Consider the following 13,621-nt stretch of genomic DNA (forward strand, 5'->3'; position numbering starts at 1 on the left):
TTATTAACAAATTCAAATTAGAGACGTTCATGTGTCTGTGTCGCTCACATCATAACTACAAAAGAAAGTTGCCACAGGTCTATCTACACAGGCCTGTATGTATTCTTTTTTTAGATCTATACTGATAATGCCTTTATGTGTCCTTTACCACTTCATGTTGTAATTGGGTCAAATGACCCGTTTTCAAAGTATGGCTTTTGTTTGAACCAAATTACCCCAAAAATAACACGGATGGTTCCATACAACGCTAACAAACAAAAAAAAGATCCCTACTTGCATGGTCTACCCCGGTCAAAATCTGTTAATAATCCATAAACATACTGCATATCCTCTTATCTTAACTATTAGCCAAAATGTAATTCCCAATTTCTCCTTATTTTACTCAAAAAGTAGGCAAAATGCCATGTAAGATAAATGAGGTCCATTGACCATGAATTCCAAAAAGAAGTGTTAAACTAGTGGAAACAAGTTGGAATCAAGATTATTGGCATTTATTGGCTACTATATGCTTCACAAAGTTTTTGGTCGACGGGAAGACAAAACAAGGGTTAAGTCCAAATGTAATAACAGTGTAACTACAGATACATGAACGACTGGAACCGGATGCCTCTGACCCCTCTGTAAAACCCAACTGGAGCATAACATTGACCATGTAGAAGATGTAGGGGCGCGGGGGCGCGGGGGCGCGGCGCGTCAGGCTGCCAGCGAAGATTCACCAAAAAAGAAAGATTGGTCTCATTTAAAAAAAAATTAAAAAAATATAAAAAAAATAAAAGTCATAAGTTGTGCCAGGCAGCAACACTTTGACAAATATCTGGTGGGAAGATTAAGCGTAGAGAAAGACAGAAAAATACCGCCTTTAAGGAGAAATTCGTTCGAAATAGGAGAGCGATAAAAAAAAAAAAAAGTCCTGCTAGAGGAGAGAGGGGAGGGAGAGAAAGTTTTTTCCCTGAAAGTTTGTGCAAGCTTTCACTTTCTAGGCGGGGTTACTGTAAGCTGCAGCAGCATGGAGTGAGAGAAACAGGACGGCGAGCGATTGCAATGCAGCACTGTATACCGAGCTTCCATCCAACTTAAATAAGCTCTCCAGTTCTCCTTTTCTAAAAAAACCAATTCATAATAACCATGTACTCCCCGTACTGCTTGACACAGGTAAATTGTCTTCTCTTCTTTCACTCTTTTGTAAGCTTGTGATAGCGGAGACGCCGGGTGTGTTGTTGCGCTGCCTCTGTCTGTTATTTTCCATGTGTTCTAGTTGTGTTGGAGCGTCTTTCTCAAACTTCTCCTCAACTCTGCGACTCTCGGGCCGGCTCCGAGCGCGTTTCTGCCCGCGGGGGCTCCGAGCGCGTTTCCATCGCACATGGGGGTTTTTTTTTTTGGAGAGAAAATGGCGCTTCTCCTGAAATGTATTTCATAATTAAAAAAAAAAAAAAAAGAAGGAGGGGAGCCCCGCAGGAGGAGGGGAAAGCAGAGCGCAGGGACAGGCAGAATGTGGACCGTGGTTGATATGAACCGCTGGACGGTTCTTCCAAGTGGGCTCGCAGGAGGGCTTTAGTCCGCAGAGCAGGGCGCACACTGCTGCCTTCACGGCCGCTTTCATGTGGGGCTGAGACCGGGAGAGGCGAGACATTGGTGTGTGTGTGTGTGTGTGTGGTGTGTGATTATAAACTGTGAAGGACAGCTCTGCACTTTTGTGATTGTTTGTGTGTGTGTGGTGTGTGTTGTGTGGTGTGTGTGTGTGTATGTGTGTGTGTGTGTGTGTGTGGTGTTTATATCTGGATTTTTTTGCTGTACCAGTTGACTATTTTACAAGTTTTTGCACTTGACACCAGCTGACATGTCCCAGGTTAACAGGAAATACACTGACTTTATATTTATATTTCAGCCTCTGTCTCCTCATGTTCCTGTGCCCCCCCCCCCCCCATTAGTAGACAGCAGTTGCCTTTCCTGTTACAGTCAATTTAGACAATCTTTATAAAATAAATGGCTGTGCTTTTTATTGCTTCCTCTAGCATCTTGCTGTGGGTTATACTGCCCCTCTTTGCTTCACTTTTAAAAACTAGGCTTGCTTTTTTTCCCGAGCTGTTCATAATGATTGCTCCAACATCCCATTTCACACATGCTATTTGCCACTTTGTTGCTGTTGCTGTGGGAAAAAAAGAAATCAGGAAATGATTATTGAGTAGCTGTTTTCAACTGGAAAAGGTTTTTGTAGTGGATACAGTGTGGTGAACTGCGTCTCTCCAGGTGTGAGGCATCTGTAATTTATGTAACCTTTTGACCAATTCCAATTTGCTTTTCAGTCATATTTCAACTCTTTATTTTCTCTGCTTTTATTAATGATTAATCCTGTTAAAACCTGCATTTTTTTTTTTTAAATCATTCATCCAAAAGTTTAACACCACGGTGACAGAGAGTGAACAGAACAATACCATGCTGCTTGTAGAACTTTGTCAGGGAGCTTTTTGCAGCGGTGGTGCGTGCAGCTGTATGCAATCCACCACAGCCGTAAAATGGGATATGTTCAGAATATCAAATCCGACAATCCCTCTCACACCACATTATATTCATTTAATCGGTCATTAGCCCTCTAAAATAAAAATCTCAAATTCTCTAGTTTTAAATCTTTCCCTCCTGTACCTTGCTTTCCAGAAAAAGCTTCTTTTTGTCCAGGCCTACACACTTTTCAAGGTTTTTTTTTAAGTGGTGGGGCACACACACACACACACACACACACACACACACAAACACACACACACACCCAGCTGCTGGAAGTCGTACTCTTATAAAGCAGACTTGTTTATCCCTCATTGGCTTCGTCTGACAGTGGCCCGCCAGGGCCTGTTTCATGTGTAATTCAATCCTGATTTTACCAGTGGTTTTATTAAAATAGTTTTCCACCCAGCGCCGTATGCCTCTCGCTGCTACCGCAGGCTGAGAGGATGTTCCCGGCTCCTCTGGTGCCGCCATGAGTCGGGTCTGGTTTCCATTTCAAAACATTAACATCTCGGATCATAATGTCGTCCTCTCAGTGACACCAGAGAGGGAATGGAGATTTTTTTATTAGTATTATTTTCCCATAATTCTTCATTTTATTGAGAAAATATTACAGGCTACTTAGTGTGTTGACTAAAGACTTAAGGGACTGAATCTGACTTAGAACTAGACAGAAAATAGAGACCGATTGGTTATGTATGCGTTCAGCATTCCAAATATTGCCTATAGATGAGGATATGTGTGTTTATAAGATATATTTGAAATAAAAGAAATCAGCTCTCGGGTGCGAGTTGTCCAGCATGCATTTCCAAACGGGCCTTTAGAGATGATGACTGTATCTGTTATTGATGAAAACATTTTTTGAAAATTCTTTCACAGCCGATCATCTCTGAACAAAATGAGCAGATCATCTCTGAACAAAAGAAGCTTTTATTTAGCGACATACTTTTCCTGCAGTTAACTAATTGACAACAGAAGCTCATAGAGCGTAATGCACACATGTTGCACATCAGGCTAACTTACAGTGAGCTATGCTGGGCAGAAAAAGCCTAACGTGGATCTTGTCATTTGAAAAATATTGTACCTTATGTGTGTGTTGTGCAGAGAAGACCCAACTTCTCCCTGTCTGTGTAAACGCCACCAGCTCTCTCTCTCTCACACACACACACACACACACACACACGCAGCATTCTCTTGCAGGTCTGTCTGCTTACTGGGAGGCACATTTTGTTTATTTGATTTCTGTTAATAATTAAGAGTTTGAGCTTGGATTTCAGATATGGCAAGAAGTGTAAGCAATCACATGAATTATTAACTGTGATAAAATAAAAGCCTTGCTGGAGAGCAGCAGCGGGCCGGGATGTGGCGGACAGTGCGTAATGGAAGCAAATAACGGAGGGGGAGCATTGAGAGTAAAGGATCGTGTGTGTGTGTGTGTGTGTGTGTGTGTGTGTGTGTGTGTGTGTGTTAGTGTGTTTTGATCTATTCCAGGAATAAAATTCCATATATTTAGACCTTTATTTCATGTTATATATCTCTGTCAAGAGAAATGGGAGCCAGTTTGTTTGCACTGCCTCATATTTTTGATTTCCCATTCATTTTAAAATACATTTGAAGCCTCTAACACACATTGTCCTGACATCATTTACTCCTGTAATTTTCAATTAATGAACCTATATTTATTTGATTCTTTTTTTTGTGTCCGTTTTTGTTGCTTTCTCCAAACCTAAAGTGTCCGTTCCCTTGCAGGCCATAATGACGCAGCACATAAATCTGCAACCTTAAGACAAAAACTCCATTGGTTTCATTGCATTTTTCTAAATGTGTTCTGTAGTTCCATGCAGCTCGTAATGTTTTCATCTCACACTGTTTTCACTTGGTGCGACATTTTAACTTATTCCTTCCCTCTGCCCCCCTCTGCCCGCCTGGACGCTGACCCCTGCTCTCCTCGCCTCTTAACACCCTCTCAACACTAAAGTATTACCCTACTCACCTTCTAAACAATGCCTTAGTGGTAAGTCCTATTTAGTCCCTATTTATTCCGCATTAGGTGTTTGTGTTTTTATAGATATTCCATCTTGAGAAAATGTTTCTTTGTTTGTGATGCTCCTGCAGGGCTGCTCACGCTGACCTGCAGCTGGAGTTATTACAGGCCCGTGCAGGAAGGAGCAAAATATTTGATTACTCCATGAAAAGTTGCTTTTGCTCTCTATGTGTTTTTCCAGCCTTTTACTGCCGATATGGTTTAACCGGACCACATTTTGTTGTTGCAAATGTAGTCATTCTGCAGCGCCAATAGACCAAAAAACTGGCTGCAGCTCCGGCCACGCTGTGTTTTATTGTGTGCAAAGGAAAATATCAGATCGTAGTTTTGGAACAGAGATAGACATACGACATTACAGATGTTGCTTCTAAGCAATTTTTTTTTGTCCGTGCAATTTGAAATGTGTAATTAAAAAAAAGTTATACACTCATTTTAAAACACCAGCCTCCTTTTCCCTTTCATTTTTGATTGCATCAGTGCTCTTATTTGCACTTTTCCCTTTGGGCCTTCCATCTTTCTCATGCAGCTACAAGTTGCATGTTTGCTTAGGTGTGGGCTAGCTATCGGACAGCTCATTTTCAATCACTTGAAAGAACTCTCTACATGACAGATGTTGTTTTTTTTTGTCTCCGTGCTCTGCTTTCTTTGTCCATCAGAAGTCTCCTCTGCGTCGAGGTCAGCGGAGCACATGACTTATTGCTTTGTCCTCCCAGTCTGAAGCGCAGCAGCCTTCTTTATCAGCGCTATGTGTCGCTCCGAGAGGATGTATTATATTTTTCTTACGTCACCACCAGTTGCTATCAGTCGTTATCAGACAGCAGTGTTTTCAGTGAAAATAATCAGAGCATGAGCTGTGGTTTGTATCTGATGAATCGAATGTAATCAATATCTGGACTTTGAAGCATTAACTTTACATTTACAAGTATTTGATGAGGTGGCCCTTACACACCACATACCCCCTCCCCTCTGCCCCCTCTCTGTCTCTTCCCAAGGCCTGCAAAATGAGTTGGAACAGCTGTTCAGAGGATTAAAATTAGATGGAACCGCACGCGCATAGCGCGTAGACGCGCATTGCATGTGCGCAAGCGTGCACACAGACATGCAGACATGCACCTAAAACCTTTGGTGTCTTCATGCCAATGAGGCCTGCGAGTGGTTATCGCGGGATTAGCCGGGATGCCAGCTTCCAAGCAACTGTTTCACCTTTATCTAAATCCTTTTTAAAGCCAATCAGTGCAGTTTCATGTCCAAAGCAAGCGCCAAAGTCACACTGCAAGGGACTTAAGAATTGGTCTTATTGCCTGTATTACATTTCTCAGATAGGTATATTGAATTATGATATCACTGTGGGGTTTTGGTTAAGTTGCACCCACGTTAAACTGTCCTAATTTTATGTAAACAGCCACAGTGTAACTCACTGATGCCAGACAGCAAATAGAAGTTTGGTTTGTGTGGATAAAAGTGACCCGGGCAGCCAGTAGAGCACTCTGCTGTTGGACAGCAGACAGAAGAATGAGCTCATAGTACGCTTGATTGACAGGTAGGGCTGATCTTTTGTGCTCTCTTGTAACTGAGTTGTGTGTGGACACGTGTAAGGAAAGAAAGACAGGCGGTCCCTGATTGGCTGTGCTGCAGTTGTGTGGCGTACAGTGCAGGCAGCGGCGAGAGACACCAGGAGGTCAGGATGCCAGACGCTTGCCGGGCCGGAGACACCGTGTTCCTTTTACTTATTCATTCATACCACTCGGCCAGTTACAGGCCAATCCACCGCCATCGTTAAAAAATAATCAACTGTTTTACACATTGAACACTGGCTTGGCTCATGTAAGGTGGCATTTCTGTTTTCCATTGGCGCCAGCGGCCTAAAACAAAGAGTTAGACATCCCGGAGTTTTTGGTTATCTTTGCGGCTTCAAAATTGCTGGCATGTTGTGGATTATTTGCATTATAAGCATATAACTGAGAGATTTATGAAGGTTTCTGTGATTAATGTCTTTGTCAGTGTTATAAATGTTTTGTGTTTATTGTCAGCTGGTGACTGGGGGCCACCGTGCGTCAGCAGGAGCGAAAATTTACAGCGATTTTTTTGCAAAGAAATTGGGTGCTCTCTTTGGTGGCGAAGACAAAGAGCTGGGCGCATTTTGGCAGCCGGCGACAAAGATTCGAATTAAGTAGCATGTAGTTTTTATCTCGAGCTGCATGCAGAGAGAGGCATAACCAACTGTGTCTCATTCAGTATCAGCACAGCTGTCCCAGTATCCGTGGAGAATGGATTCCTACTGCTATTGCCATGGGAGGCTCCAGCCAAGAAGAATGGGAGGATATCCAGTGTGTGCGCTTGTGTTCTAAAAGGAAGGAGTGAGAGAAGAGAGTAATATGCTGATGTGTGTGTGTGTGTGTGTGTGTGTATGTGTGTGTGTGTCATGTTGTCTCCACCCGCCTCACTTTTCCTTCGCTCATGTCACCTCTGGCATGGATTAGTCTTTGGCACAACCCTGGCAATGCCGGCGGCCCCTGTAAGGTTCTGTAGCCGGCGATATGTTGCGCTGTTTCCATGGCTACTGAACACACACACACACACACACACACACACACACGAGTGCTAAATTACATAATTGAGCTAGAATATACAGAGAAAAACACAAAATACTTAGTGTACAATATGGGAGCAGAAAGAACAAAAATGTATAACCGCGGAGACAAAGCGTGCCTTTACCAGAACAGACCATGAGCAGAAAGCTGAAGTGCATATGAAGTGAATATTTGAGAGCTTTGTCATAGCTGAGCTTTGGACATCAGTACACCATGTTCTTTCCTCAGATTTTTTAGTCTTAAACCCAAATAACAGTGCCAGCCATTCTGTGGGTATTTGGAACATTGTTTCAACCGATCTGACAGGGCAATTGAGGGTAAGGTGTTTGCGGTGACACACAAGTTGAGTTTGTGTGTGTGTGAAAGAATGAGAGCGAGAGAGAGAGAGAGAGAGAGAGAAAATTCACAGTGTTTGTATGAGAGAGGGTGTGGCGCTTTAGGTTTACACAGATACATCATGAGGCACACACATGTTTCTTTCATCAGCCTCGTCCTCCTCCTGGGCTTCGGTTTGTTTTGAATAGATCTTCTATCTGTGAGAGGATCAGCAATGTGTCACATTTCAGCCGCCATTTCTGTCACACTTGGCTTACACTGAAGTGGGCTGTAAAGGCAAAACCTTTGAGCTGCAGAGTGGCGTATCATTTAGAATTGATGAGTGTGTTGTAGTAATTGAAAGACCCTCTCCACAATTGTTAGACTTACAAAAAAATACTACTTGATAGGTTGTTTTTTTTTCTACAAAAAGTTCAACAACCTTGTTAACAATTCTTAAAGTGACACCTAGTCCCTCTTCGCCAAGTTGCACATTAAACCCCCGATTGGCTCCCGGACTAGTTGTGATGTCCTACAAATCCTGCCCACGCATTAAAATGAGATTTAAGGTGAGCACAGAGAACCTTTCCACTAGGGCTGTGTCCTCGATTAAAGGAATTATCAGTCGACACACAACGCTCATAGGATTTTCATCTAACTGATTTGTTGATTTCAATCGACAGATCTGTAAAACTAAGTTTCTCCACAAAGAATTACACAAAAGCGCCTTATTATATCGTGGGTGTACCCGATATGTGCTCATAGGTTTCTTGGAAATAAGTCCTTTAGCATTAAAAATGACTAAGTAACTAAAAAAATCTTAGTCGACTAAGACCAAAAAGCATATATCCGTGTCTGATCGCACGCCTAACTGTTCATACCAGATGTGAGAGAGGATGATCGCAGCCGGTGTGGCTGGACAGTTTGAATAACATGGTCGCTTTGCAGCGCTTCAGCGCGCGGCGGCGTGTTTCTGGCCTTAGTCAACTAATCGTCTGAGAGGGGGCAGCCCTACGTCCACCTGCAGCAGATGAATGTGAAATCTCTGACCATAAATCATTTGACACGGTGAAGCTCAAACTTCCAGGAGAAGTGAATAAACAGGCGCGTTTTTGAGCGGAGTAGCTGGAACTGTGATCAGTAGCGCAAAAACTGCCATTGCTGTAAAGGATTTCAGTCCATAAAGTCATGTTGCGGGTTGTAAAATGAATAATTGTCGCCTTTTTTTTCACAGTGTTTGGTTAGTTTTGTTCGGTCTCTAGTGCTACAGAAGACAGACTGAGAAATGTCTCTGAGTGTGCTTTGTTCTTGCATTGAATAGATTTGAACTAATGCCAGTATCAACACACACCGCAAACGCTGACAGTAACTCATTCTCTGCTCATTCTTTTTAATCAACAAGTAACGTTTCCGTTAAGACAAGCTGTGTGATACTGAATTTCCACAAGGAGGAACGTGAAGGCCTCACACTTGTGACCGAGCGAAACACACAGCGTGCAAAGCCATTGAATCAGTCTGCCACAGGTCAACTAAAAGAGGTAGAGGGTTGTTGTTGTGGATCATTGACAGCCCACTCCAGGTTAATTTCAGTGTGGGCAATCTGGGCATGTTGTTTAGCCTATCCTGTCTGCCTGTCTGACCTACATCTCCCTGCACTGGCTAAATATATACAGTAGACCCGTCATTACAAAGCCCAGATTAATCTGGATGAAATCTGAGCACCATTTCTCTCTCGCTCCCACTCTTTCTCTCTCTCTGTGTTTGACTGCAGTCTTCTTTTCGCAAAACTTTCCCAGGCTGACGTTCCATCTCAGTCAACTCCACAATCCGAAAAAATTAAAGAAAAGAAAGACAGATGCAGGCATTCACACAAACATGGCACACGCAAACACATTATCGTCTTGTGAATAAGACAGGAGCTGTAGCCACAATAGGGCTACCCCATTCAGAAACAAATCCTCTGTGCATTTGGAGTAGGTGTGTCTGTTTGAATCCAAGCCTAACTGTGTATATAAGCTATATTTTGCGGTGACTCATACATAACGCACCTGCACATATTTAATCACGAGGCACAGGTGTGCATTCTTTTAGATAAAAAAAAAACAGTATGGCAGCCAAGAGAGTGTGTGTGTGTGTGTGTGTGTGTGTGTGTGTGTGTGTGTGTGTGTGTGTGTGTGTGTGGATGGGATATAGGAAAGTGGTTCCCAAGTTTCTTTGTCAGGTCTGTTGGTCATCTTGCATTTATACTATAGGCCTATCACGCTTTACTTTTCTACCAATTGTAAGACTGTAAATGGAAAATAATATTGTTGCTTGCAGTAGTTGAGAAATTAAAGAGTTAAAAAACACACTGACACTTTGTGTAAATGCTACATATGGTTCCATAAAAGCGTAGCTTTGACTCCTCTTTAACCGAACCCGCATTAAAAACCTCGAAATGGTTTGGTATTACACAATTCCCTAATACTTTTAGCTAACTGTTCTAAGCATTTAGCCATTAGCCTATGCTTAGCTAACTATTTCAACCACTTATCTGTTATTTCTTGCTAACTATTTTGACTGTTTATACATTACAATAACCAAATTATTGAACAGTTGTTTTTTTCATTTTTTCCATTTCTTTAACCCTTGTGTTGTCTTCCCGTCGAAATTGAAAATCAATTCTTTTGTTGGCGCTTTTTATCAATGTTTTTAACTTTTTCTTATGTTTTTGTCCCTTTTTCAACACTTTTGCCGCTTTTTTTCAGTGTTTGTCAATTTGACGTTTTCAACACGTAACACTAACTTATTAACTTTAGTTTTATATTTGGATTTTATGGTCAATAAACCTAATTTATAGGAAATTATACCTAATAGAAAAGCAGAAATTAGGAATTATTTACACTAAAATTAATAGAATATGTCAACTTTTACTCAATACTATTTCAAAACCATTTCAATTTGTTTTTCAAATGCTATAAAATTAAATAAGACACCCCACAATTAATGAAAGTAGAGATTTGTACTTGGCAAAGAGCGTTGTGTGGCATCAATCATGTTATTTTGGGGAATTATAAAGAACATTGATATAGGAAAACGGGTCAATTTGACCCAAGGACATAATGAGGGTTAAGGTTAACTGTTTTAGCCATTTATGTAGCGTTAGTGTTAGCTAACTGTGTACACTACTCTGCTCGCTTTCTAACTAGTTTTCACACACTTTATACCACTTGTGCAGTGGAATTAGGGCTAGGTTAAAATTAAAATTGATCTTTGTTTGTGTTACCTGATATCAATTAATAAAATCCCCAAATTGATCTTTTAACATATGCCTTTTCAACATGGATGTAAAAGGGCTTAGTTAGTCCTCTTAAGTAAATAGTACGTGAAGCAGTCAATTTGGTGCATTATAAAAAATATTTGAGGGTTGCTTCAGGCTTGTACAATTTACAGCACTTTCACTGAGAAAGTTTTTTCTATCCAAGCTAAATTGGTATTTTAACTAAAATTTCCCTACACTAATTGATTTTAAATCAAAGTGGAAATGTAAGTGAATCGGGGCCCTGTGAATCGGAATAAAATCGATTTGGGGAATCATTGGAATGCCAGCCCTAAGTGGAATTGAGGCATTAATGTTCAGTTACATTTGACACAATAGGTAGATTGTAGATAGGTATCCATCCATCCATCCATCCATCCGTCTGTCTGTCCATCCGTCCGTTCGTCCATCCATCCATCCATCCATTTGTCTGTCCATTCGTCCATCCATCTGTCCATCCATCCATCCATCCATCCATTCATCTGTCCAGTCGTCCGTCCATCCATCTGTCCATTCGTTCATCCATCCATCCATCCATCCGTCTGTCCATTTGTCCATCCATCCGTTCGTCTATCCATCCATCCATCCATTCGTCCATCCATCTATCTATCTGTCCGTCCATCCATCCGTCCATCCATCCTTCCATCCATCCGTCCATCCATCCATCCATCCATCCATACGTCCATTCGTCCGTCCATCCACCCACCCATCATCCATCCATACATCTGTCCATTTGTCCATCCATCCGTCCATTTGTCCGTCCATTCATCCATCCGTCCATTCGTCCGTCCATCCATCCAACCATCCATTCATCTGTCCGTACGTCCATCCATCCATCCGTCTGTCCGTCCATCCATCCGTCCATCCATGCTTCCATCCATGCTTCCATCCATGCTTCCATCCATCCGTCCATCCATCCGTCCGTCCGTCCGTCCGTTTATCCATCCATCTATCCATCCATCCATCCATCCATCCGTCCGTCCATCCATCCAGATCATCCATCCATCCATCCATCCAGCCATCCGTCCGTCCATCCATCCAGCCATCCATCCATCCATCCATCCATCCAGCCATCCATCCATCCATACATCACATCCATCCATACATCCAGACATCCATCCTTTTATTACCTAGCCAAACAAACATATTTGCACACCTGGCTAAGCCTGGAGAGGCTATTGCAATTATTTGGACACAAAGACATTTGGCCGCGGTTAATTGGGAAAGGGCGGTGGTGTCGGAGATTGTTCAGTCGGCAAGGGATGACATCACGCAGTGACGCCAGTCAATGATGCCGTAGCATTCATTATCTTTTCACTGCTTTTTTGGCTTACCTTTAAGTAGAGGAGGGATAAAGAGGCATTGATTGGCTCCTTGATTGTACCTCAAACTCCCCGAGGCTTTCTCTCATCATCACGCAGCATTACCTCATGCTGTAGCAGAGGCAAACTACTTCCAAGTAGAGTCCTGGATATGTTGACACAGTGGATGAAAACAGGGACCGTGCAGGAGTATAATCCACATCGGCTATTTAGGAGATAAGATTATGAGCCCAGCATGTATCCAGGACTTAAACTTTGCATCAACATTTAAGATCTGTTTTTATTCTCTTTCTCTGGGAACAAGGATGAAAGCGTATGTGATTGGGCTTAATAGGCATTTATTGGGTTAATGTTAGAGGGGAAAATCTTTTCCTGTCTTGGGGGTGGATGGAGGAACGTTGACGCTTGGAGGCTTATGAACCTGCAAGTCAAACAGTAATGAAAACAGTTGTGACCTGATTTCAAGAGCTGGGGGAAAAGACAGAGTGGACAGGGAAGGAGGAGTTTTAGTTACAGACAAAGAATCACAGACAACAATATCTTAGGATGACATAGCTGCATGCTTTTCTTTCCTTCTTTTTTCTTTTTCTTTTCCTTGTCTTTTCTTTTCTACTCGCATGCTAGGTTGTGTTTCCTTTCATTTCTTCCTGTTACCTTCCCTCTCCCTTTCTGTCTCTGTATCTAATTCGGCCACCCTGTCTGGCAAGGAATAGCTGTCACCCCAGGGAACAAAGGGCTAGAGCTCACTCTTCAGAGCAGGAAGTTGGCACGGGGCCAAGGGTGGAAAATCTATACTTGGTTGCATAATATAACATATCTTTACCTCAGATGAACTCTGAGGAGGCCTGGCAGCTGTGAGCAAACAGAGCTGGAGGGCGGGAGTTTGTGTGTTATGTGGAAGTGGCTGTGTATGTGCTGGGTATGAGTGCACGCTCTATGCTTCTTGTGACTTGTGTTTGCTGGCTGGTGCTGCGGGCCTGAGGCTGTTTGAGACCCCCTTGACAGTCGAGCAGAGTACAGTAGAGTCAAATAGATCCTTGTTAAAAAAGAAATGCGAGGATCAGAGTGGAGTTGAGTGGAGGAGGCCGAGGCCAAGCAGGGCTCAGGGTTAGACTCAAACACAACTCTGTGGCTTCTCCTTTTGGCCCAGCCAGCCAGTAACTACTATCCCAACTACAGCTGCACCGTACTCTGTGATATAAACTTTCTGCTCTGTTTAGGCTCAGAGAAATAGCTGCAGGATTAGTGTGCGTTACATGGAAAGTTGTATATTTGACTGGAAAATTCAGTGCAGGATGAAGATTTCATGTCACTGCTAAAATATAAAACACAGATGGGCCAGGCTTAAGTCTGCGAGTTCACACAGTGGGACAATCTCTGTTCCTCAAACACTCTTTTATGACAGTTTTTAAATTCACTTTCATGCTGCACTCATTTCTCTCTCAAGTTGCTAGCTGGTCTAGCGGGTCTCTGAATTTAAATGGTTATAGGAGCCCTTGTTGTGATGTGATCGCCTGCAGCCGTAATGGAGAAACAGTGTGCGCCGTTCCCCTTT

The 13,621-nt window shown here is 42.5% G+C and overlaps 1 protein-coding gene across 1 annotated transcript in view; it reads left to right on the forward strand.

Moving 5' to 3' along the window:
* Positions 1–911: 911 nt before the first annotated feature.
* nfixb (nuclear factor I/Xb) overlaps positions 912–13,621 on the forward strand; it is a 144,236-nt gene continuing 131,526 nt past the window's right edge. The window contains 2 exon segments of the mRNA XM_032538004.1: positions 912–1,152; positions 4,475–4,510. Of these exon segments, the coding sequence (XP_032393895.1) occupies positions 1,126–1,152; positions 4,475–4,510 (63 nt within the window). The 5' untranslated portion in view covers positions 912–1,125.

Source organism: Etheostoma spectabile, chromosome 15, assembly GCF_008692095.1.
Source record: "Etheostoma spectabile isolate EspeVRDwgs_2016 chromosome 15, UIUC_Espe_1.0, whole genome shotgun sequence".
NCBI classification, from domain to species: domain Eukaryota; kingdom Metazoa; phylum Chordata; class Actinopteri; order Perciformes; family Percidae; genus Etheostoma; species Etheostoma spectabile.